The sequence below is a fragment of the Lissotriton helveticus genome, chromosome 7 (assembly GCF_964261635.1).
Source record: "Lissotriton helveticus chromosome 7, aLisHel1.1, whole genome shotgun sequence".
In the NCBI taxonomy this organism is placed as follows: Eukaryota; Metazoa; Chordata; class Amphibia; order Caudata; family Salamandridae; genus Lissotriton; species Lissotriton helveticus.
This window is the reverse complement of record NC_136068.1, coordinates 445,256,031-445,282,481: the sequence shown is the minus strand read 5'-3', so window position 1 is coordinate 445,282,481 and position 26,451 is coordinate 445,256,031. Positions and strand designations below refer to the sequence as shown.

The 26,451-nt window shown below is 46.3% G+C and overlaps 1 protein-coding gene across 1 annotated transcript in view; it reads right to left on the bottom strand.

The window, feature by feature from the left end:
* LOC144768583 (sulfotransferase 1 family member D1-like) overlaps positions 1-26,451 on the bottom strand; it is a 320,008-nt gene that overhangs the window by 195,538 nt on the left and 98,019 nt on the right. Inside the window, exon 5 of the mRNA XM_078652372.1 lies at positions 11,747-11,844. Coding sequence (XP_078508498.1) covers positions 11,747-11,844 — 98 coding nt within the window. The remainder of the gene's footprint in view (positions 1-11,746; positions 11,845-26,451) is intronic.

Sequence of the window (26,451 nt, the reverse complement as noted above, 5' to 3'; positions counted from 1 at the left end):
AGCAGAGAATTGTAGTAAGTCCTGTTTTCTGGTAATGTCATTCAGGGAGGTGAACTCTCTAATGCAGAGATGTACCTTACCCTCAGAATCAAAACTTCAAAAGCAAGATGGAGTCAACTCAGCTCCTCAGCTTTTTGAGGTTGAATAGAGTGAATACGCATAAGTGCAGTAGTACTAACACAGAAATGTTCTGCACAAATACAAGGCCAGATCTGATGACAAATAAACTTACTTTGATGAGCAGGGAAATAGCGTCCAGTGCCAATTTAAAGCATGTGGTGTCCCCTAGGCAGTCTCAATTTTGCCCCCCCCCCCTCACAAAGTATCTCCTAAATCTTTTTTAATTTTACTAACCAGTTATGGAGTCTTTAATGCAAAGTTGTCATTCTTTTGAGTTGAATTGTTTTTTTTTAATCTTTTGGAAACAATTTAAGAAAGCTTGATTGTAATTTTCTTTCAAGATCAAATCAATAATACATTTATCCCTTGCCGTGGGGCCCCTAAAAGGAGTGGAGCCATAGGCCAGTGCCTACTATGCCAATTTGGTAATCCAGAATTGATAGCATCATTACATTTGGAAAGCTGTAATTACCATATTACTAGTTTTTATGTGACCCAGTTGTTCCTTATTCAGTGAGGTATAGGATGTACAGGATTTACCCACAGTAGCTCAGCAAATACACCATATAACATATACATGCACAGAGAATGCACTCTTTCCCCGGGTAGGCAAAAGAATTGGAGTGCAATGGCCAACCCCTATCCTCAATGCCATTTCATCCATAGCTCTAGAAATAGCTATTCCACTAAAAATGACACAATTTGGTACATGCCAGAATCAAGATCATTACCCAGTTTTGAACAGTTCAAGTCCAAAATGAGTACTTCTGAAAAAGTTACTACTAAAAGCTATTTCTTGCATAGGATTCTACCAGATCCACTAGCCACTTTGTAGCCACAGAACAAGATAACTTCCAACATATGACAAAATGGGTTATTGAGAATAAAAAAGGGAAAATACTTACACTGACACCAGGATACCTGGCTAATAATGGACATTTAGGCAGTATGAGCACATATGTGAAGAGCTCTCTTTGGACCACAAATTTAAGGAGTTCTACTACAGCATTGTTTTCTGCTCTTCCTATGTTCCCTTTTCATACTAAACAAATACATGAAAACCATGGATTTCATGAGAACAGTTTGCATTTCTTCAGCTCATCCTCAGTCTAACTCAGCTGAGAGATGTCAACACTGTGGTTGTGAGTCACCATTAGCTGAACAAAAACTAACACCGTAAAACTTCTCTTAGCACAGATGCAATTTTGAGAAGCATAGTTATACAATGTTATAGATTTCATTACACCCTTGCTGTAAGGCATTAATACAGTTAGCCCCCCTTACATTTACCCCTGCCCTGTGGTTTCAAAAGGGGAGGAGAGAGTGGCCAAAAGCCAGTCTTGATCTTTTCGCAAGCTAGAATTGAATTGTTATTTCATTTCACCTTTGGTGTTCAAAGGTTTTTATTGGTTGTTTTCTATACAAATGAACACACATAACATACACAGACATAAACACAATGCTACCAAAAATTTTAATACGAAGCACGACACGATGATGGATGAGATATCGTTATCATCATGACTTCCAATATATATATATTACATTGCATACCCTATGACAGGCTCTTGGGGGGATAAATGAGGGGCTATTAGGGTCTTTAAAAGGTTAAACACCTGAATATATCTGAACATAATACAATAAGAAAAATAATCCTAAACATTAAAAGAAAATAATAGTACATATCATACATTGCTGGTACGCATCTACTAGTGAACTGCTGCAACACGGCGCCGCGGGGTCCCTTTGGAAGAGAATGATTAGCATGCAGGTATTACCCGGGTATGGGCAGATGGTGAGCCTACCCACCACTTTGAGGGGTGTCATTCACGGTGGTTTATGTGATTCAAAGTAAATGTAAAGGCTACTCCACATAGGTCTAACGGGGGGTTTCCATGGTGAGTTTTGGGGAGCAATATTATCAGCGCCTCTGAGATGGGAGACCCAATTTAACCAGCATTTAAAAGACGCTTTCTGGGTGTCCTTCCAGTTATTTAATATAACCTTGACTGTAGCTATCAGGAGGAGATCCAAAAGAGCACTATCTTTATCGTTCAAGGATTCCACCCTGATGAAGCCAAATATCAGCGTAGAAAGTTTCCTTTTAAGAGAGCAAGAGAATAGTTTAGAAATAAAGTTGAATATACTATCCCAAAAAGGTTTTACACATTTGCAGTGTAGTAGCAGATGGACAAGGTCGCCTGTCTCCTCCGTACAGTTCCAACATCTGGAGTCCTCTCTAATCTTGTGCAAGTGTAGGCAAGCTGGTGTCCAATACGCCTTATGTAGGAGCCAAAATTTTGTCTGAGAAAGGGCTCCAAAATTTTGTTCCTAAAGACAGAGTTCCACGTTTTGGAGCAGACCTCTTCGGAGATCGGGGAAGTGAGTGTGATTCCCAATAGGAGGTAAGCTTCTTATTAAGGCCTGGACATTTTGGACGAAGTAGTTTATAAACCTAGGACACTTGGTGACCCAACTTATTTATCTTTGCTATTTATTGTGGGAGGGACGGGGAAGAGGGCAATTGTTTAGCTTTTGTTATTGCTGCCTTTACTTATAAGAAATTGTATTAAATTTAGACTGTAAATCTTTGAAGGTAATGGAGTACGCTGAGTCTACTAATTGGAATGGAAAGAAAATACCTTTTTCTATCCATACAGTGTAGTGTCGTGTACTTCCCCCATATAGAATCTTATGGTTGTCCCACAATGACTCAAGTTTGATTGTCATACGCTGATGTCCAGTTGTTTATCTAGTTTCAGTAGGGTGTATTTTGTATTCTTAAAAATAGACTTTGAGGAGTTGACACTTGTGACAGTGGAGGTAAGTAGAGCAGCAAGGGTCAGGTTATTGAGCAACAATTTTTCAATATCTATCCAGACTGGAGTATATCCCATGGGTGGAGCAAACCAGTACGAGCCCTGTTTACCTAAGAATGCTGTTTGGTAGGGAAACATCCATCACAACGCAACTTTTACGACGCACTACCATTACAACGCAGGATTTACAACGCAAGTCATTACAATGACTTACGCTGGAGGGCGCTGTAGGATAGGGAATAGTTTAATTTACTATCCAAAACCTTCCCTACTATCCACGGGGACTGGAGTTGGAATAGTAAATTAAACTATTCCACAATCCAGCACCCCCCAACGCAAGTCGTTGTAAAGACTTGCGTTGTAAATCCTGCGTTGTAAAGGCATGCGTAGTAAAAGCATGCGTTGTGATGACATACATCCGTTTGGTAAAGTTTGAAGTCTGCTAGGTCTACCCCCCAAGTGACTTGTCCGGTCTGAGTTTTTTCAGACCAATCCTGGCCTTTTTCCCTTGCCATAGAAACTTGGAGATAAGAATGTCTAGCTTACGGCGGAACTCCTCCGCCAATGTAAGAGGAAGCATGGTTATTCGGTTGTTCACTAATGGCGTGATCATCATCTTGATGGTTTCACTTCTACCCCATCACTTGATGAATCTTGGAGACCATGGGTCTTAAAGGTCTTTAATTTTCCCCAGAGTGGTGAATTCATTCTGTTGTAGAGACTCAAGGAAATTACTGCTGAATTCTATCCCTAGATATTTAATAAATCCTGGCTGCCAGGCAAGGCCCGAGTCACCTAGTGCAATGGACATTGAGAGGCGTAACTTCTGATTTGTCCCTGTTCAGCTTTTATCCCGAGTGGGACGAATACGTATCTATGGTTCGCATCTGAGCTGTAATGGACGAGCCCGGATCCTCCGTGACTATGAGAATGTAAGCTGCCAATTTCACCTGGAAATCCTTAAAGCTTACTCCTCTTATTTCATGGTTATGTTTAGTGTTCTGGATTTATGGTTCAAGGGCTAGGAGAAAGAGGGAAGGGGAAAGTGGACAGCCTTGTCTAGTGCCTTGTTCGAGTGTAAAGGCATCCAATAATGTTCCATTGATCAAGATGCATGTGGTGGGTGCCTAATACATCGCCATAACCATATTAATGAATGGACTACCTAGGTTAAAAGACAGCATGCAATGTCTCAGGAATGACCACGAAACTCTATCAAACTCCTTTTCTGCTTCAAGAGTGATGGCTAAAGAAGGATCAGGTTTCATCTTTGATTGCTTATGACACAATAAGCGGGTGTTGTCATTAGACATTCGGTTTTTGAGGAATCTAACTTGGGAATTACTGATAAACTTAGGGAGAGCGCCATTCAGTCTTATTGCTAAAATGTTTGCATTGACTGTGCAGTCCACGTTAATCAGGGAAAATGGCATATAGTTTTTCGGTAATAAGGGATCCGCCCTTATTGGGGGAATGACAATGATATTGGCTTCTTTCATTGACTTGGACGTGCGTCCCTCCTTGGCAATGGTATTAAAAACTTTTAAAAGGGTTGGTTGTAGAGACTCTCCGAATGCTTTATAAAAGGAAGCTGAGAAGCCATCCGGGCCCGGGGCCTTGTTTCTTTTCAGGGATCTGATAGAGTTATTTAGTTCTGTTACTGAGATGGGCTTACCCAAAACTTCACCATCTGACTCTGTTAGACATCTGGTACACTCTTCCGAGTTTACTGTTTGTTTGTTCTTATAAAGGTCCTCATAGAAGATTTTAAATACGTTCAGGGTCTCTTTTGTTTAATTTGGATGGTATTGGTGGAATCTTTTATCGAAGAGCTAGTAAACTGTTTCTGCTTGTGCTTGAGGTAAGAGGCTAATAATTTCCCCACTCTGTTTCCTTCGCAGAGTTTAAGGCTTTGAATTTGATGATCCACACCCTTGCCAACTTACTTACAATTTTATTATATTCATATTTTTTCTTTACTAGCCGGTCCAATGAATCTTATTAGCTATCGCATTGGTATGTGAGGTTCTAAGAGTTTAATCTCTTTTTCCAGAGCGCTTAATTCTGAATTTGGTTTCTTATAAATGTTTGCTTTAATCCCAATGAGTGCCCCCCTGATGGTTACCTTAAGCACGTCCCACAAGGTGAAAGTGTCTGTATCTGGGAGGTCATTGTGCTTAATGTCGTCATGGATCGCATTCTCTATCGTCTCTCTATCTGCAGGGTCGGAAAGTACCTCCTCGTTAAAGCACCACACTTTAGGGGGAAGTGTGTGATGAGTACCTGCTAGTTTGGTACTAATACAGGAGTGGTCTGACACTAGTATAGGGGCAATGTTCATTTGGTCAATAAGATGGGCATAGGAGCCTGATATAAAAATATAGTAGATCCTAGTGTATGAGTTGTGCAGGGCTAAGTAAAACGTATAATCGCGCGTATGGATGCTGAAGGCGCCATGCGTCCTTGAAGTTGAATTTGGAGCATATTTTATGAAGAGCCTCATAGGAACGGGTGGTTTGATATCTACATTTAGATTGGCGGTCAATTAGGGGATCTAGAGGCAAATTGAAATCCCTGCCTACTATGACGAGTTCATCTTGGGAGCCGCGATCTTTTCCTAGAAGATGGACTCGTCGGAGTTAGGGCCATAAATATTGAGAACATGAATTTCATCCTCCCCTTTTTTAAGTGTGTGACTAACACCCACCCTTCATCATCATGTGTGTGTGATATATATAAGTAATATTTGGTTTTCTGGCTATGAGAGTAATGTCACCTTTCTTCTTATGATCTGCTGGTAATCAGAAAATATGGGAAATCCAGTTGTGTTTGATAAAACTAACATCCTCCTCTGAGAGTATTTCATTTCACTTTTTAAAGGTCGACTCTTAAATGCCCACAAATAATAAAGGGTTGTGTCTGCTAATAGTTTTACAAAAAAGGCACCTTCCTAGTCCCTGGCCTCAAATTAAAAACTACATTTTATTCCGACCTTGGTCCTGAAGAGGCCTTAAATTGATGAGGTCGAAATGCATTGGCTTTTATCCGCAAAGGAGTTGAACAAATAAAATCTAGCTTGATCATTTTAGAACATTTGTGTGGGATACTGAAGCATTAGGAGTGAACATAAACCACATGTGCGTATGTTCACTGCTGAAGGGTTGGTGCATGCATCTGCGAGGTTATCTGGAATGTCAATGCAGATACAGAACTATGTTTACAAGATGGTTTCTGGACCTAAAAAGAAAACTGTGGTAGCAGATCTCTTGTCCAGGTTGGTGATACAAATGGTGGAGTGTGAACGTAATGAATGGGAGGGCTGTCAGATTGCCTTCGTGTGTGATGGAAGTTGACAGGCTATGAAGCATATGGAATGGTATGATGGATAGTTATTTTACAATTTATTGTGTGAAGTGAAGAAGTACCTTAAATCAGGTTGGAAAAAGTGTTTTGGGAGTTAAGGAGTGAACTCTCTGTAGAACATTAGTACATTGTCTGGAATTTTAAGAGAGGTACCACCCAGTAATTTTTCGGGCACTCGCTATGTAAGAAATGCATATGGGTCATCTTGGAATTGTGAAGATGAAGCAGTTCGTAAAGAATCTTTATTGATGTTGCAATCGAACAATTGAGAGAATATATGAAGTGTGCCAGTTCTGACATGTCTCTAATGACATTGAAACCTCCCAATTGTGATGTGTGGGGTCCAGAGGAGTGTATTGGTATAGACTTTATGTGTCCATCTGGCGTGCAATGGAACTTTTTTGGGTTGCTATGGATTTATTTTCCAGGAGGCATTTAATGAATGCAGTAGAAAAGGCAGATTCTAATGCTGTGCTGGAATTTTTGAAGGAAATATTCTTGGGAGAAAGTGTGCCCATTAGGTTATAAACTGGCAATAGAGTACAGTTTTTGTCTGGAAGGGCTAAAATGTTTTGGAGAGTTATGGTGTGATGCATTGTACTAAGTCATTCAACAATCCTAACACAAATGGTATGGTGGAAAGATTTAATAGCTTGTTGAAGGGAATTATTCAGTTGTCAGAAAGGAATGGTTCAAGCTGGGAGGTGCAAGTGTGTAAAACGGTATGTTATGTTATGTTATGTTATGTTAAAAAATGCTCTTTTATAGCGCACGGCTACTCCTAGGAGTGTCCCGGCGCTTTGACAAAGAGCCCTCACTCTAAAAGAAACATAACACAGCGGAGACAGAGAAAAGCAGAAAAAAGTTACTGTGAGAAAAGCCAGGTTTTTAATCCTTTCCTAAAAGACAACAGGTCCTCGGCTTTCCTGAGCAAGACAGGCATGTCATTCCAGCCTTGAGACGCTATAAGGCGAAAAGAACGTCCTCCAATTCTAGCCCGGCGAATGGGAGGAATCAGGGCTTTGGATAAAGTCGCGGAGCGTAGCGTCCTACGAGGCACATAGAAAGCCAAGCGCTTCTGTAAATATTTGGGGCCAATCCGATGAAGGGCCTTGAAGGCAAAGGTAAGCGCCTTGAAGACAATCCTCTTAGCGACTGGGAGCCAGTGCAGTTTTTTTAACAATTCTGTGGCTCCGGCCCTGCGCTGGAGACCAAAAATGGCTCTAGCCGCAGAATTTTGCACAATCTGCAGTCGCGTCAGAAGATATTTCGGTAGGCCAAGATAGAGAACATTCGCGTAATCTAAACGTGAGCCTATCAAGCCCTGCACAATGATCTTTCTGTGCTTCAACGACAGCGGAAGGAATTTTCGTAACATTTTCATGAGGCCGAAACATTTGCCGGTCAGCCCAATAATCTGCGGGCCGAAGGCAAGGCCATCATCAATCACAAAGCCCACATTTTTAGCTTTGGAAGAGGCAGCATCCGGCGGAGACATGTCTGTAGGCCACCAGGCCTTCCAGCCAGGATCAGTTGGACATCCAAAAAAAAGCAATTCCGACTTGTCGGGGTAGCATTTCAGGCTGTGTCGCTGGAACCAGGTAAAGACGGCTCCCAGACAGTCTCTAATCCGCGGGCCATCAAAATCCTTACCCTTTTCAGATGTAAAGAGCAGCTGGGTGTCATCAGCATAGGTTATGATCTGGGCACCAAAAGATTCCGCAACCGCCGCCAGAGGGGCCATATAGATGTTGAAAAGCGCAGGGCTTAGAATAGAGCCCTGCGGCACCCCCACCTCCAGCGGCGGCATTTCAGCGGAAAACTGAGGTGTCCAGACCACTTGCCGGCGGCCGGTCAGAAATGACTGAAACCAGTTCACCACCGTCCCACGAAAACCGATCTCCTGGAGTCTTAAAAGGAGACCTTCATGGGGGACGGTGTCAAAAGCCGCCGATAAATCCAGCATAACTAAAATGGCCTTTCCTCCAGTATCCAAGACTTCCCTGATGGCATCGGTGACCTCGAGAAGGGCGGTCTCTGTGCTAAAGTTCGTGCGAAAGCCCGATTGGGAGTCATGAAGTATGTTATTACTCTCAATAAAATTGGTAATGGAGCTATGCACGTACTTCTCGGTCACCTTGGCCAGAGCAGGGAGGAGAGAGATAGGCCTGTAGTTAGCATGGATAAGAGGATCAAGGGTAGTCTTCTTGATCAGTGGAAGAATCAATGCATGCTTCCACGCTTGAGGGACAACACCCATGCTCAGTGAAGCATTGAGTAAAGGATTGAGCACCGCATTTAAAGCCGGAGCTACTTTACCCAAACATTTCGCCGGACAAGGGTCAAGCGGGGAACCGGACTTAAGCCGGGACAGAAGGTCAAGAGAAACCGTGGGGGACATTACCAGAAATTCCGATAGAAATGGGCCTTCCTCCAATATAGATGTTTCCAGGCTGGATATAGCACCCGGCACAGACATAGAGCAAGAACGGTGAAAAGAATCGTGAATAGCTTTAATTTTGTCCACAAAGAAATCCGATAGCTGGTTGATCCAGACTTCAGTGTGCACATGAGAGGGAGCACCAGTAGTGGGGGAAATAAACTCCTTGACTATCCTGAATATCTCTTTACTGGTGCTCTCTGCATCATCTATTCTGCGCTCAAGGTAGACTTTTTTTCCTGCTAAAATGTGCCTGTGGTATAGCTTGATGATCTCTCTGTAGCTAGCCTTGAGATGAGGGTCATACTGGCGTCTCCAGGCCCTTTCGGCTTTCTTGCATTCTTGCTGCATCGCGCCCAAGGATGAGGTAAACCACGGGCCGATGCACGCCTAACGGCAGACTTAGCCGACTTCTCTGGGGCTAACTCCTCAAAAATAGCAGTCATCCACTTATGCACTAATTCAAGATTTTCCTCCAAGCTACCAGAAGATAGACAAGGATGGCGACAAAGCACATCAGACACCATTTCAGCGGAGACCTGATGAAAAGCTCGTGTACTTCTTCTCTGGTCTTTCGGTGCTCTCGGGGCAGTCGCAGGAATGAGAGGTATGATAAACTTTATTAAAAAATGATCAGACCACAAAACAGGTAGTGGCGTAGATGCACTAATCGCCTTGGTGGAAAAAACTTGGTCAATGGTGTGGCCCTTATTATGAGTTGGCCACATAATATAAGGAGTCAGCCCCAAAGACGAAGTAATGTCCCACAGCTTAAGGGCGTCTGGATCGATGTTATTATCCATATGGATGTTCAGATCACCCAATAAAATACAATGGTCTGATTTAAGGCAGGGTACAGAAAGTGCTGCCTGTAAGTCATCAAAGAAGGGGCCCAAAGGACCAGGTGCTCTGTAGAGTAAGATCCCGACGACCGTTTGGTGAGGGGACAGCATAAGAGTGAAACCAAGGGCCTCGCAGTTAGGAATGTTGTCAATCGGGAAGGTGGTGCAGGTGAAGAGTTTATTAACAACCAGGGCGACCCCCCCTCCTCTACCTATCACCCTATCCTTCCTAAGTATGGTATAGTCAGGAGGGATAGCATTGGCTAGATCAGGACCTGAGCCTTCTCCGAGCCATGTCTCCGTAAGGAACAGGCAAGGTGGTTTGGACTCCATTAGTAGGTTCCAGATATCAAGGGAGTGTTTTCCTAGAGACCTCGTGTTGAGAAGAAGGCACTCATTTAGAGTAGGTGAGACAGCCGGCTTGCTAATAATATCGCTCAAAAGACGCCAGCCACAACCCACACAACCTCTCTTAAGAACACGCCCTCCCGGAAAAATATGATGACAAGACGAGGAATACCTACGTAGAGCCAAAAGCTCAGAAGAAGAGTAAGAAAGCATTCCAGCGGCGAGGCAACACCTACCTAGAGAACACTAAGAAGAGCCAGAGACTGCCTCCAAGCACCTCCGAGACGCTGACGAGCGCAGACGGGCAGGACTCTGGCACGACTCAGGCGCAGCGAAGGCGCGCCCGCTGTGCGAACCGCTGCGCGGTTAAGGGCAGGTTTAAATAGGGCCCCCACGTGTGAGCCGCCACCACTAGGACACACAAGATGGCGCCCAAAACGCGTCAAGAACCGCTCCCAAGATGGCGCCCGATTTTGAAAAACGAAACTGCGCCCTCAGAACCGGACCCACCAAAGCAGCGGTGAAAATTGCTTTTATGTGCAGGTAAGGGGCCAGCTATCACAATTAAGAACATGGACTAAGCAAAGCAAAATAAATAAAATAGTCAAAAAGGGAGATACAGGTCAACTGTGTGCAATTCTAAAAGTGTTACTCCTTTTGCGTTGATAAGGGGTCATTTTCCCAGGTATAAATGCAATCGCAGTTGGTTGTTCAAGAAGGGTCCACAATGTAAGTGGTCACTGGAAAGGGTAAAGGAAAGGCTGTGTAAGGTATGGGCCACACACAAAGAATATTTTGATAAGAAGAGGAGGTATAAGGTACCAGTTGCTTAGAGTGGACAGATGGTGATGGTAAAGAAACCCAGTAATTTACCAAAGAGTGACAGCTAATTTTATGAACCCATGAAGGTGATCATGGTTATGAGGAATTCTGTACAATTTGAGGATGGCCGGTGTTGCCACGACTCATGTAAATGTGTGTAGGAAGAAAGAAAGTATGTCCTAGAGTGCTGGTGCAACTCAAGGTTTTTCTTGGGATGTTAATGGTGATGCTGAGAGGGATGTGGGTGCAGAAAATGATGCAGCTGTGGAGGTTCCAGATCCTCCTAACTGCAATGAAGCTGGGTATAATGCATTTGCTGAGAGTGGTGCGGTTGTGAGTGTTTTAGATGGTGAAGGTGGAGATGACGTTTCATGTGGTGGAAGTGGAGATAATGTTCCAGGTAGTGAAAGTGGAGATTTGGAAATGCCGGAACATACCACAAGGAAAAGGCTGGATGGTGTGGAATTTGCTGTATCATCCAAGGGCAGATCTATTAGGCCACCAAAGTGGTTATCTGATTATGAGTGTGATAAGTAGAATATTGTGAGCAGCATTGTTATATTAGTTCTTGCAGACTTTTGCTGTGTAATTTTTTTCACCATGTATATGTAAAAGCTACTTAATTATAGGTGTTTGGAATGTTATTTGTTTTCTTGAACATGTTTGCTTTTGTAATGTTGTTTTATAGGGTAAAAGATGTGTTGTGTTAGTGATTACGATGTAAGAAGGTAAGGTCATGTATGATGTTGTGTGAAGGTTCTGGAAGGATAAATAATAATCATGGGTGGAAAGTTGGGGACACTTGTCACAATGTCTCCATCAATGTATGAGTCATGACTGCCCATTAAAGTCAAAGAGGTCAACCTGCTTGGTGTCCTCTATACAACACAAACTCATTCACACTGGACATTCAGTGACCTCTGAAACGACTGACAGATTCAACTAAATACAACAAAATTATGGTTTATTAACAGCAAATCATGCAGTCTTACCTCCAGCATATCCTCATAGAACAGGAAGAGAAGATTGGAATATGTCTGTGCCTTCTCCCACCAGTCCTTCACATGGCTGTACCAAGAACCATAGCTGACTGAAAGAGGAATGGGAGAGTAGAGGATGAAGAAAGCTGAAAAGTTGAGGGAAGAGAGAAATGAAAAGAACATGTGGAAGGGTATCGTTCATAAAGGGGGAGGAGCGAGATAAGGTAGACAGGTGTGAGGGAATAGAATAAGTCAGGAAAGTAATTAATCTATGGAGAGGCTTCGGACGCATGCAGAAAAAAAGTTGATGGAAAATCCTTGCATATAATCTAAACCAAAGGCAGTCACTCATTTTTGCATTCCAACACATTGTTTTTCGACCAGTATAATGATTGGAGAAAATATCATTTTAAAACAATGAGCAGACAGAAATATCAGAAATTAAATAACGTGACACAAATATCGTGATGCAGAAATATTGTTGACAAGAATATCATTTTGATGAAGTTACTGGTTAAAATATAGCTTTAACTTTTTTTAAAGTGTTTTACTTGATATATTAATATCTATGTGTGACTTGTTTATAAAAATGTTATTGTTTATAAAATATAGCTCCTAATTTTGAGACATCTCTAATTTTTTATCAATTTTCTAATAGTAATTTATAGTGTCATAGTGGGTTGCTTGGTTTAGAGGGAGATAGGGTGGCACGTTAATTAAGTAATGAATAATTAGCAATTATTTGATTAATTTTATCTAATCGTATGATTGATATTTATTATGTAATTTAGGCAATATTGATGTAATTTCATTATATGTAATTTGTGGGCTGTTAGGTTTGTAGGAGTATAGTGTGGGAGGTTAATTAAGTAATGATTAAAACATTGTTGATTAATGATTTAATTGATCTTTAATTATGAAATTATTAAATATTTAATTGAATTTTAAATATGTCAATTGTGGAATGATTCAATTTCATTTTATTTTAGGGATATAGGGTGGGAAGTTAATTAGGTAATAATTATTTAACAATTAATTATCAATTGTTAATTATTTATATAATTGTGACGATGGGGACCCGGATGCGGGCCCCCCTGGCCTACCTAGTAATGTGTCCCCTTTTTCTTCCCAGCATACGGAGGCATGGAAAACTCCTGACGTCATCAGCGGCCGGCCGGAGGAGTCCGCGCTGCGACCCTGCACCTTTAACTGGGCGGCACCTGTCCTGGGACACACCCCCTGCAACACGGTAAAACCCGTCCCAGAAAGCACACAGGTGTGCGAGACACCCGGAGGAGGCGAAGGAGACTGGTGGCGAGATTGGAGCGGAAGCGAAGAGGAGTGGAGTACGAGAGAGGAGGAAGAACAGCGGAGGACGGAGGAAGAACAGCGGAGGACGGAGGAAGAACAGCGGAGGACGGAGGAAGAACAGCGGAGGACGGAGGAAGAACAGCGGAGGACGGAGGAAGACTGGAGGAGGACGGAGGAAGAGGACAGGCGAGAGGAGGGGAGAGCAGCGGAAAAGTATCCTGAGGAGGAGCGGAGTGCAGCTGATCCGAGGGCGGAGACACCGAGGCCAGCGAAGGCGGGAGACAGAGACGGCGGCAACACCAACAAGCCGGGAGGCCAACGGGACAACTCACCGCCCAGCCACGCTTCCCGCGAAGTGTGGCTTGACCAGGTACGGTCAAGATTCAGCGGGTGGGCGGGCACTAGGCGGAACAAGTCGTCCTGAGCACACACACCCTACCTCATCCTAAGCACTTAAAGCCCCACCCTCACCGATACCCCACCACTGGCCAGGGGTAGTTGTGTGCACGTGTGCTTCCTCACCCCTTTTCCCCTGTACCAAGTCCGAGGTTGAGGACAGATTGCCTGACACTTGTTTTCATTTCATTTGCCGGTACCGAGACTCATCGAGACGGCGGAGAGACGGCCTACGACACCCAGGAGGCAGTGGGAACGGCGGTCCGGAGCGGGAGCCACCACGTCGGAGAAATCTGAAACCCCGCTCCCATTCTACAGAGTGCCTGTACAGAAACGGCGTTTGTGTACAAAAATAAAAGCATCCTTACCACGAGCCCCCGTGTCTGTCAACCTTTTCGATACACCAGTGGAACCCCCACAAGTGGTGGAGAATGCGGGCAATCTAACAGGATCCATCCAGGACACAAAGATGGACGAGATGATACAGGCGCTTGTAAAGGGACAAGAACAGCTAGCCTGGGCGGTGGAACAGCAACTCGCCGCCGCCCAACTGGACCGGGACACCTTTCGCAATACATTGGTTACACAGCTGGAGGGTATGCGCGTTACGGGCGACCAAGCCGGTGTGCAAGTGCGTGACCCCCGGCCCTCTCCAACACCACCGGGCATCTCCCTGCAGAAATACGTAGCCGGTGAGGACCCAGATGCGTTCCTGACCAATTTTGAGAGGGTGGCCTTGGCGTGTGGGTGGCCCGTAGAGAAATGGCCGTTCTTTTTGGCTCCCTTGTTGTGCGGGGAGGCTCAGGCGGCCTATCAAGTGGCCAACGGAAACGGCCAGACCCCTTACGGACAGATTAAGACTATAATACTGGATCATCTGGGCCTGGACGCGGAAGCATACCGAGTGCGATTCCGCAAGGAAAGGGGGCAGGCAGGCGACAACCCGAAGACCCTGTTTTTTCGCCTCAAAGCAGCAGCAGACAAATGGCTTGCCCCAGCAACCAGCTCCAAGGAACAGATCATGGATAGGATTTACCTGGAGCAATACCTCGAGGCTCTCCCCTATGGAACACAACGATGGCTTAGGCAACACTCAAACCTGTCCACCGCCCAAGCCATGGAAATGGCATCCACATACGCCCGGGCACAGCCCCGTCTCCACAATCCCGAGCCGGAGAAACCTCACAAGCCTCCACCTAGGCCAGAACGACGGATGAGAGCTCCACCGGGGCTCCCCCTCCCTCACCTTAGACCGTCTGCACCAGAACAACCCCCCTTCCGAGGCCCTCAGTGTTTTGACTGCGGAATGTGGGGGCATATTGCTCGGCTATGCCCACAGAAACGGGCCCCGGAAGAGCCCATGGACATCCACTACTTACCCAAGAGCGTCATGTATTCCGCTGAACTAGGAGGAGCCTACCACGTGAGTGTTACTGTCAACGGGATGGTAGTGAGGGCACTCCTGGACTCGGGGTGTAAACAGTCCGTCATTAGGGGTTGCTACGTGAAGCCCCTTCAGGTAATGCAGGGGGCGGTGGTGTTCATAAAATGTGTGCATGGGGATGTGAAGGACTACCCGGTGGCGTTTCTTCCCCTTGAAGTGGAGGGAAAAGACACGTTGGTGGTGAAAGTGGGGGTCCTGAACACGCTCCCTGAACCCCTGATCCTGGGTACCGACAATCCCCATTTCCTGGATCTCTTCAAAGACCAGACACAACGCGAGGGTAGAGACAAAGCGTCTGTCCCCGCCCTAGTGGCTGCCGGACCTTGGGAGGGGGATCGGAGTTTCCGCTTTGCCCAGGCAAACGATACCTCACTGTTCAATGCCTGGGAACAGGCCCATAGCGAGACGGACACCACGCCGGAAACATACCCGCGCTTTGTAATAAAAGACGACCTCCTATACCGACTAGCCAAGCCGGAAGACCCCTTACAGCTGCTGGTACCGTCCTGTTTCCGGGAACAGATCATGTTTTATGCCCATACCCACTTGCTAGCTGGGCATATCGGGAGTGAAAAAACAACCCAAAACGTGCTACGGAACTTTTATTGGCCAGGGATATATCAAGACATCAAAGTGCACTGCCAGACGTGTGACCTGTGCCAAAGGAAAAACACACAGAGACCTCCAGCGGTTCCGCTGCAACCCCTACCTATAATAGGAACCCCTTTCGAAAGGGTGGGGATGGACCTGATCGGTCCGCTACAACCGACCAAAAGAGGACACAAATATGCCCTGGTCATAGTGGACTACGCCACTCGTTTCCCGGAGGCGTTTCCCTTGAAAACTCCCACCTCTCGTAACATAGCGGAGAAATTCATGGAGTTGTTCTCTCGAGTGGGGTTTCCCAAGGAAATACTCACGGACCAGGGAACCCCATTCATGTCCAAGGTGATGAAGGAGGTATGCCAGCTGCTAGGACTTCATCAAATCAAAACCTCGGTGTACCATCCCCAGACCGACGGTCTGGTAGAACGTTATAACGGTACCCTAAAAGCCGTGTTAAAGAGAATGTTGGCCGTGAACAACACGGATTGGGACTCCCTGTTGCCTCTAGCCCTCTACGTCATTCGCGGTCAAAGACAAAGCAGCTTGGGTTGTTCTGCATTCGAGATGTTATACGGAAGACAACCCAGGAGTCTCCTTGATATGACAAAAGAAGTGTGGGAGATGGAACAGACGGGGGAATCCCGAACCCTGTTGGAATATAGCACGACCCTAAAGAACCAACTAGGTAAAATAAGGGAACTCGCTTTCAGTAACCTTGAGAACAGCCAAATCCGTCAACAGGTGCAATATAACAAAGGGAAGAAGTGGAGAACGCTACTGGTGGGCGACTGGGCCCTGGTACTATTGCCCTCAACGGCGAAGAAATTCCGGAACGAATGGCAGGGTCCATACGAAGTCTTAGAGACCGTCGGGAAGACTACCTATCGCCTGCGACTCGCCGGGAGGAAAACACAGATTTTCCACATCAATTTATTAAAGAAATGGCTGGGTCCTAAACCGGTGGCGGCCCACCTGGTGACGCCTGCAGAGACCACCCCTGAAACCACGTTGGGGGATCTGGTGGTGAACGACGAACTCTTTGTGAACGAACGGGCGGGGTTACAAGAGACCCTTCGCCCCTTTGCTCCCATCTTTTCCGACCGTCCCGGTACGACCTCCCTAGCTGAGCACCGGATAGAAACACCGGTTGGGACCACCGTCAAACAACGACCTTACCGGATACCCGCAGCCAAGAGAGAGAGCATAAGGAGAGAGGTGGAAGAAATGTTGAAAATGGGAGTTATCAGGCCGTCCCGGAGCGAGTGGTCCTCGCCCATAGTCATGGTGCCAAAACCAGACGGCAGTAGCCGTTTCTGTATGGACTTTCGGGCCCTGAACGCGGTATCCTCCTTTGACTCGTATCCGATCCCTCGAATCGATGAACTTATTGAAAAGCTAGGGGAAGCCAAGTACATCAGTACCCTGGACCTGACCAAGGGCTATTGGCAGGTGCCGTTACGAGAAGAGGACAGGAAAAAGACAGCCTTTGCCACTCAGGACGGCCTCTTTGAATTTAATGTGCTACCATTTGGCCTCCATGGTGCCCCGGCCACCTTCCAGAGGCTGATGAATAGGGTATTGCAGGGGCATCACCGATACAGCTCGGCCTACCTTGATGATATCATAATCTTCAGTCCGTCCTGGGAGGAGCACTTACAGCACTTACGGATAATACTCCAACTCCTGAAAGACGCCGGCCTCCACGTGAACTCGAAGAAGTCCCGAATCGGGTACCAGAAGGTCAAGTACCTGGGATATCTCTTGGGACACGGGGCCATAGAGCCGCAAATTGAAAAGGTGAGGGCAATCGCCGACACCCCTTTTCCCAAAACAACCAAAGACATGCGAGCCTTCTTAGGGCTCGTAGGATACTACAGGAGGTTCATACCCTCTTTTTCGGACGTAGCCGCACCACTGACGGACACCTTGAAGAAACAGCACAAGCGGGTGGACTTCCACAGCCCCACCCCTGCCATGTGGAACGCCTTCCAAACCCTAAAGAAGGCCATCACGACAAGTCCTGTATTGACCTCCCCGGATTTCAATAAGCCCTTCATCCTGAATACGGACGCCTCTGACTTTGGCATCGGGGCTGTGTTGTTGCAAGACACAGGGGCGGGTGGGGAAAAACCCATCCTCTACATCAGTAGAAAGCTCTTTCCCCGTGAGATCAGATACCCGACTATCGAAAAAGAATGTCTTGCCATTCGTTGGGCCATCGGTAAACTGAGGTATTACCTGGAGGGGCATCAGTTCGTCTTGTATACAGACCATGCCCCCCTAATGTGGATGAGCAGGAACATGTCCAACAATCCCAGAGTCATGCGGTGGTTCCTGGCCCTACAACCATTCCGGTTTCAGGTCCGCCACCGGAAGGGGTGTGAGAACGTCAATGCGGACTTTCTGTCCCGGTTTCCTCTCCCCGATCGGGAGATTCCTAGGGGGGAGGTGTGTGACGATGGGGACCCGGATGCGGGCCCCCCTGGCCTACCTAGTAATGTGTCCCCTTTTTCTTCCCAGCATACGGAGGCATGGAAAACTCCTGACGTCATCAGCGGCCGGCCGGAGGAGTCCGCGCTGCGACCCTGCACCTTTAACTGGGCGGCACCTGTCCTGGGACACACCCCCTGCAACACGGTAAAACCCGTCCCAGAAAGCACACAGGTGTGCGAGACACCCGGAGGAGGCGAAGGAGACTGGTGGCGAGATTGGAGCGGAAGCGAAGAGGAGTGGAGTACGAGAGAGGAGGAAGAACAGCGGAGGACGGAGGAAGAACAGCGGAGGACGGAGGAAGAACAGCGGAGGACGGAGGAAGAACAGCGGAGGACGGAGGAAGAACAGCGGAGGACGGAGGAAGACTGGAGGAGGACGGAGGAAGAGGACAGGCGAGAGGAGGGGAGAGCAGCGGAAAAGTATCCTGAGGAGGAGCGGAGTGCAGCTGATCCGAGGGCGGAGACACCGAGGCCAGCGAAGGCGGGAGACAGAGACGGCGGCAACACCAACAAGCCGGGAGGCCAACGGGACAACTCACCGCCCAGCCACGCTTCCCGCGAAGTGTGGCTTGACCAGGTACGGTCAAGATTCAGCGGGTGGGCGGGCACTAGGCGGAACAAGTCGTCCTGAGCACACACACCCTACCTCATCCTAAGCACTTAAAGCCCCACCCTCACCGATACCCCACCACTGGCCAGGGGTAGTTGTGTGCACGTGTGCTTCCTCACCCCTTTTCCCCTGTACCAAGTCCGAGGTTGAGGACAGATTGCCTGACACTTGTTTTCATTTCATTTGCCGGTACCGAGACTCATCGAGACGGCGGAGAGACGGCCTACGACACCCAGGAGGCAGTGGGAACGGCGGTCCGGAGCGGGAGCCACCACGTCGGAGAAATCTGAAACCCCGCTCCCATTCTACAGAGTGCCTGTACAGAAACGGCGTTTGTGTACAAAAATAAAAGCATCCTTACCACGAGCCCCCGTGTCTGTCAACCTTTTCGATACACCAGTGGAACCCCCACAATAATGTATTTTAAATATGTAAGTTATGGAATAGATATTTATTTAGCTGTATTTTAGGTGCAGACTGCAGATTTGATTCGGTACAGGGTGGGAGGTGGGAAGATGATTGATTAATAGTTGAATAACAATCATTTATTAATTAATAATTACTTTTTTATTGAACGCTAATTATTTAAATTGATTCCTTCTTTTAGTTTTTTAAGTAAATATATACATTTCATGTTAATTCGTATTTTTTTTTACAAAAGTTTGAATATATTTTCTACATCCTTTATGGTACTCATATATGCAATGTGTTTGAAGTGAAGTATTTTCCCCACTCTTCTACTCTTGCTTAGACTGCAGTAGGAATAGTCAAAGTAACCTCTTTGCAATTCAACAATGTCCCTACTGTTGAGCTGTTTCGAGTGGGAATAGTACATTTTTCTTCTACAAAGTCCAATTCTTTCCCTACTTTCATGCTGTTTGGAGTGGGAATAGTAAATGTCACCCCTCTGAAATCCAATGTTTTCCCTACTGGTACAGAGACTGGAGTGGAAATAGTACATTTTACTCCATTGAAGTCCACCACTTTCTTTTCTGTTGCACTGGCTGGAGTTGTAATAGTACATTTCACCCCTCTGAAATCCAATGCTTTCACCACTGTTGCGTAGAGAAGAGGAAAAAGTAAATTTTACCCATCCAAACCTTTCCCTACTTTTGCGCTGTTTGGAGTGGGAATAGTACATTTTACCTCTCTGCAATCCAGAGCTTTACTGACTGTTGCATTATTTTGAGTGGAAATAGTAAATGTAAACCCTCCAAAGGCCAACACGCTCCCTACTGTTGTGTAGACTATGTGGAAAAACTAAATTACACCCCTCTGAAGTCCAACTCTTTCCCTACTGTTGCTTAGGCTGGGGTGGGAATAGTAAAATTAACACCTCTGAAGTCCAATGTTTTTCTACTGTTGCATTGCATGAAGTAGGAATAGTAAATCTAACTCCTCCGAAGTCCATCACTTTCCCTATAATAGTGGTGACTGGAGCAGGAATAGTGAACCTAATGCCTCTGAAATCCAACCATTTTCCTACTTGCATGAACTAGATTGGGAATAGTATATTTTATATTCTTAGACTTCAATAGTTTTCATAATTTTAGTTAACTCAACTCTATAGCATTAATTGTTATATTTGTGTGTATTTAATATTATTTGTTTTTATTTTAAAATGTATTTGATGTTTATAGTATTTTTGATTTTCCAGTTTGCAATTTATTTATTGTCTACATTAATATATTTCTTTATTCAATTGTTATCATTTGTTCTTGTTTTATTGTGTTTGTATGATATATACATGTATATATATATATTAACTTTTCACAGAGCACCCAAATGCAGAGCGCACTCCCAGTCAGCTCTCTCCAGGTATAGGAGGATACAGGTGCACCCAACATCAGCAGAGCCTGACGCGTTTCGGGCATACTCCCTTCCTCTGAGGCTTTTCTGCTACTGAAAGACTGCCAACATGAAGATTGCCGGTTTTCGTCCCTTATTTATTACGTCACCACATACAATTCTGAAATTGTCAATCACAATGAATTCTGGGACCGGCAGTCTTTTCACAATATATCCCAAGTGGGCTGATGGCAGTCAATTTCAATAAAATGTCAATCCATAAATCACAGGTGTACCTGCACACTTCCTCCCCTTTCAAATATTGAGCCAGGCAGCTTCCATCCACCGATAGTCACACCAGCAGTGAAACCGCTTAGACAACGCGGCGGTGCGCCCTCGGCCGGGTCGGCCGTTTTAATTAACTATTCACAGAGCACCCAAATGCAGAGCGCACTCCCAGTCAGCTCTCTCCAGGTATGGGAGGATACAGGTGCACCCAACGTCAACAGAGCCTGACGCGTTTCGGGCATACGCCCTTCCTCTGAGGCTTTTCTGCTACTGAAAGACTGCCAACATGAAGATTGCTGGTTTTCGTCCCTTATTTATTACGTCACCACATACAATTCTGAAATTGTCAATCACAATGAATTCTGGGACCGGCAGTCTTTTAACAATATATCCCAAGTGGGCTGATGGCAGTCAATTTCAATAAAATGTCAATCCATAAATCACAGGTGTACCTGCACACTTCCTCCCCTTTCAAATATTGAGCCAGGCAGCTTCCATCCACCGATAGTCACACCAGCAGTGAAACCGCTTAGACAACGCGGCGGTGCGCCCTCGGCCGGGTCGGCCGTTTTAATTAACTATTCACAGAGCACCCAAATGCAGAGCGCACTCCCAGTCAGCTCTCTCCAGGAATGGGAGGATACAGGTGCAAATTATTTGCGGCAAATAATTATTAAGGGAGGGGGAAGACTCTGGTATGTTTTGTCACGGAGTGTGAACACCTGGCAAGTGTGTTCATAAAGCCCTCACCCACCAACCTAGTTGGTGGCATGCTTCATCATCGGGCCCACCCAGTAGCACCTAGCGTGCTCCGGGTGTGCTTCAACGCCTGACTACAGCGGAGCTGGTATATTGCTGAGTGTGCAGTGATGAAAGTTAAGGGAGTGATGTTAAAACGGCTGGCCGGTGGTCCCAGTACCCGAGGGTAAAATTAGACATCACTAACATCACTCCCTTAACTTTCATCACTGCACACTCAGCAATATACCAGCTCCGCTGTAGTCAGGCGTTGAAGCACACCCGGAGCACGCTAGGTGCTACTGGGTGGGCCCGATGATGAAGCATGCCACCAACTAGGTTGGTGGGTGAGGGCTTTATGAACACACTTGCCAGGTGTTCACACTCCGTGACAAAACATACCAGAGTCTTCCCCCTCCCTTAATAATTATTTGCCGCAAATAATTTGAGCTAGTCTCTTTTTTGATTAAACCTCATATTAACCCGGGGACATGGACTAGCTTTCTGGTCCTATCTCTCCCTCTTGATCACGCATCATACGGCAGCGCACAGCTGCGAGAGTTATTCTAGTACCATGGCAGAAAACCATGGTCTGACATTCCATGAAAGCGATGTGGCTGACATACTATCTGACCCATCGTTCCAAGCTGATTTCAACATCTCCAGCACCATCGCACAAACAACTGATTGGGAGAGCCTTACTGAAAAGAAGCGCAACAGGATACGCACTATCCTACATGGGACAATCTTGACACAATACCTCAGAACTAACACGGCACCCAGGGGACTAATAGTAACTAATGCCCCCAGGATCTTCCTTGATGATGCTACCTTCAGGAAGGACTGGGCCCAGATTGCCTGGCATTGCACCAGGGACTGGATGATCCTCATCATTAAGACAGCTAAACGCCTCTCAGAAGCCTTTCTAGTGGAAATCCAAACCACAGAAAGCCATTTTAAAGCCACCAAAACCGCCTACAAAAAGAAACTGGACGATCAAAATAAAGACATAAACGAGTACAAGGACTACTTGACCCAAGCCAAAATAAAGAAATTTGACAAAGACTTGAAAAAATTCAGTTATGCCAAAGTTTACCCGTACTCAGAGGAAGATTATACCCCTCAAAACAAGAATACTAGCATGTCTAACACCTCAGGGGATGACAGCTCTGTGTCCAGTGACTCCAGCACTGGCTCAACAAAACGGGGAGGACGCGGCAGACGTGGACAACGCTGGCAGAACAACTGGCAAGGAGGACAACCGGGACAATTCCATGGTTTCCCACCCAATTTCGGCCCCATGCAAAACCCCTATTTTGGCTTCCCGCCCATGTACCCTCCTGGGCCCATGCCTTTATTTACAGGCCACCAGGGACCACACAATCCTTTTTTAGGACAGGGCAGAAGAGCTCGGGGCAGAAGAAGAACAAACCCACAACAACCGCAAGTACACTGGGGCGGAGAGGAGAACCCGGTCAGCGCGAATACGCGCCAGAAGACGAAAGAAGGAACCCCGGGACCAGCAAACAATGAGACCGCAGGAGCAACTCTCATTAGTGTTCAACCTTTCTAGCACACCCCTGACCCCAAAAGAACAATCAGTACTCGAAAAGGGCCTATCATTTGTCCCTACAACGAGACTTGATAAGTTTAAACTACATGTGGAACTGGCCCAATTCTTCAGGAAACTCAAACTGAAGTCATTTTTCGAGAAACCTATCCCCGAAATAGAACCAGCCCATGACAATCCCAATGTGACTGGACTCCGACCAAAATCCACGTTTGTACCACCACCCAGCGCCATCCCCCCTGAAATCATAACCTTTGAACAGGCAGTATACAATGATGTAGAGAGATTAAAGCTTACCAACCACTTCAACAACCTATCATGGGAAGAGAGGAACATCCTACAACGCCTACAAGATAATCCTTTGATCATCATTAAACCGGCAGACAAAGGAGGGGGCATCGTCCTCCAAGACAAGCAAGATTATGACACTGAGTGTCGTAGATTACTGAGTGATAACAGGAACTATCGACGGCTGGAACAAGACCCCACCAATGAACTGAGGACCACGATCCACACGCTAGTCAAAAAGGCATTGGATACTGAGCACATATCCAAACAGGAAGCAGATTATCTCTGCCCACAGAACACCAGAACTCCGTATTTTTACACTGTTCCCAAAGTACACAAAGGGGTCAGCCCCCCTCCTGGAAGACCCATCGTGTCAGGGATTAACTCCCTACTGGAACCACTGTCACGTTACTGTGACTTTTTCTTGAATCCCCTAGTACAGTCAACCCCGACGTACATTAAGGACACCAAGCACCTCCTGCAAGTTCTCAACAATAAAGAATTCAACCCTACAACTCAATTACTGGTGGGCCTAGATGTGGAGAGTCTGTACACCAGCCTCCCACAAGATGCCACTCTCAAAGTACTCCATGACATCCTTATGGCAACCAACTGGGAGTACCATACCCCAAGGTCCTTCATATTGTCTTGCGCAACCCTGGCACACAAAGAAAACTTCTTTGAGTATGACGGTACCCTCTACCTACAAACTAATGGGACGTCTATGGGCAGTGTCTTCGCTCCCAGCGTGGCGGGGCTATACGTCCACCACTTTGAAGAGAGCCACATAACAACAGACTCAAACCCCTACATCAACCATATCCTGAGCTGGCGCAGGTATATAGATGATATCCTGGTGGTATGGCAGGGTTCCCACTCTGACCTGGATAAATTCATGATGTGGCTAAACAACAGTGATCCCTACCTTAAATTCACCAGTACGGCCAGCAACAGCCACCTTCCCTTCCTGGACCTGGACATCACAGTCAAGGATGGCATCCTGACCACCACAACGTACTATAAACCTACAGTGAGGAATTCATTACTTGACTTCACCAGCTTCCACCCCCGCCCTCTCAGAGAGAACCTGCCTTATGGACAGTTCCTGCGCATACGCAGGAACTGTACCAACATCTCTGACTACAAAAAACAGGCGGTGGAATTGACCAACAAGTTGGAACAACGTGGTTATCCAAAGTCCATCATCAACAAAACCCAGAAGAGGGCAAGAAACCAGAACCGGGAAGCCCTCCTTGAGAATTTCACCAAGGACCAAGACACTCAACCTATCACCTGTGTCACGACCTACAACACAGCATCCAACGAAGTGTCTAAAATCATAAAAAAGCACTGGAAAATCATCAATTCAGGACAAAGGAAATGGGACACCCCCAGATTCGCATACAAACGAAACTCCAATCTCAAAGACCGTCTGGTGAGCACCCGCCCCAGAACATCACCTCAGCCTGTCACCAACACCCTCCACAATGTATGGGGCCTCCCCAAGGTCAGCGGACACTACCCTTGCAATGACTGTAGTGTGTGTCACCTCACCACTCACACAAAAACCCTGGACCTGGAACCAAACAAGGTGTGGACCCAACGTAGCCACACTAATTGCAACTCTCGCAACCTTGTTTACCTCATCACATGCAGATGTGGACTCCGATACATCGGGATGACCACACGGAAAATAAAAACACGAATAACGGAACATCGGAGCACAATAAGATGCAAAAAGAACATAAGCAAAATGACCAACCACTTCATCACTCAAGGTCACACACCAAATGACCTATCGTGGACAGTCATAGAACAGATCCCTGAAGGCACGGTGAACAATGACCAAAAACTATTGCATGCGGAACAACGGTGGATTTACCGCCTTTCCACAGCCACCCAGGGATTGAACGATGCCATCCGGTGGAATTCGCTCACCCATCACTAGTTGACCACGGTGTCACCAATATATGTCTGTATATATTGCCCATTCCTGACAACTGTCCCCAACATTTGTCTGTACAAATATATCTGTACATAATTGACCACAGTGCCACTAATAGATGTCTGCACTGCACATGACATTCCTGCCCCCAATATATGTCCAGACAAACGTGCCTGTACATAACTGTCCTGGAACACTACCAGACTAATCCCCAGCCGTTTGCCACTGAGGCTGATCAAGATTGTCCCCCTCTCGTTCCCACAGTATCAATTTTGATATACAATATGTCTCGCGTTCATTATTTGCACTTTAAACCATGCAAGCAATTCAGACAACGCACGGCGCATGCGCAGCAAAAACCACTAACACTCCGCACATGCGCAGACCATCGCGGCCTCACCGCGCATGCGCGAACACTAGACGCTACCCTCCAGGCAGCTCCACAGCGGGGAAACGCCCACAACAATGCTTTCTAGCGCGAGTGAACACTAAAACGCGCGCGCCCCTGATGCCCCACACCTGCTCCAGGCATCTTGACCCGGACCACGGAGTCTTTCCACTATTACCTCCAATACTGCAGGTGCTCCCAATTACCCAATTAACCAGACTACTTAAAGACCTGGGAAAACGATCATTTCGCACCGGTATGCGAAGGAGGCACTACAGGTCCAGAGGAGGCTCTGCCCAGAAGAACTGTGAGTATGAGAGACAACCACTACGACTCCTGGTAAGCGCTTTTTCTCCCTACACAGGTCTCCCTAATCAGTGTGGTACATGTTTGTCCCCCCAGGGTCAAGCCCTTGCCACCTCCCAACCTTGAGGTCAGACTGAGCTAAAAACTAGCGTAAGAGTCCAATCTTGCGCCGCATTACACTAATGCACCTTGTTTTTCTCCGTCTCTTAATCACTTCACCCTCGAGTTACCAGTGCGATTCTCACTGTGATGGTACCACCAATACCATCACACCCTAGCCGCCTATAGCCCACTTGCACCCGCTGTAGTGACGGCAATCAGATGTGCGCTACCCTGTACATCCTAATGACTCTATTTTTCCCTGTATGTTTTGTCTTTGTCCATTAATGTTATATGTACAGGTGGTCTTGAGAAGGGAATCCCCCTCTCACACATAGATACACTTTAGGGCGTGTAGACACATAGTCTAAACTACACTCCCACTAGTTTAATTCACACTCACCTTTTATTTAGGTCCTGAAGAAAGCCAGCTTAGTCATAAGGCACT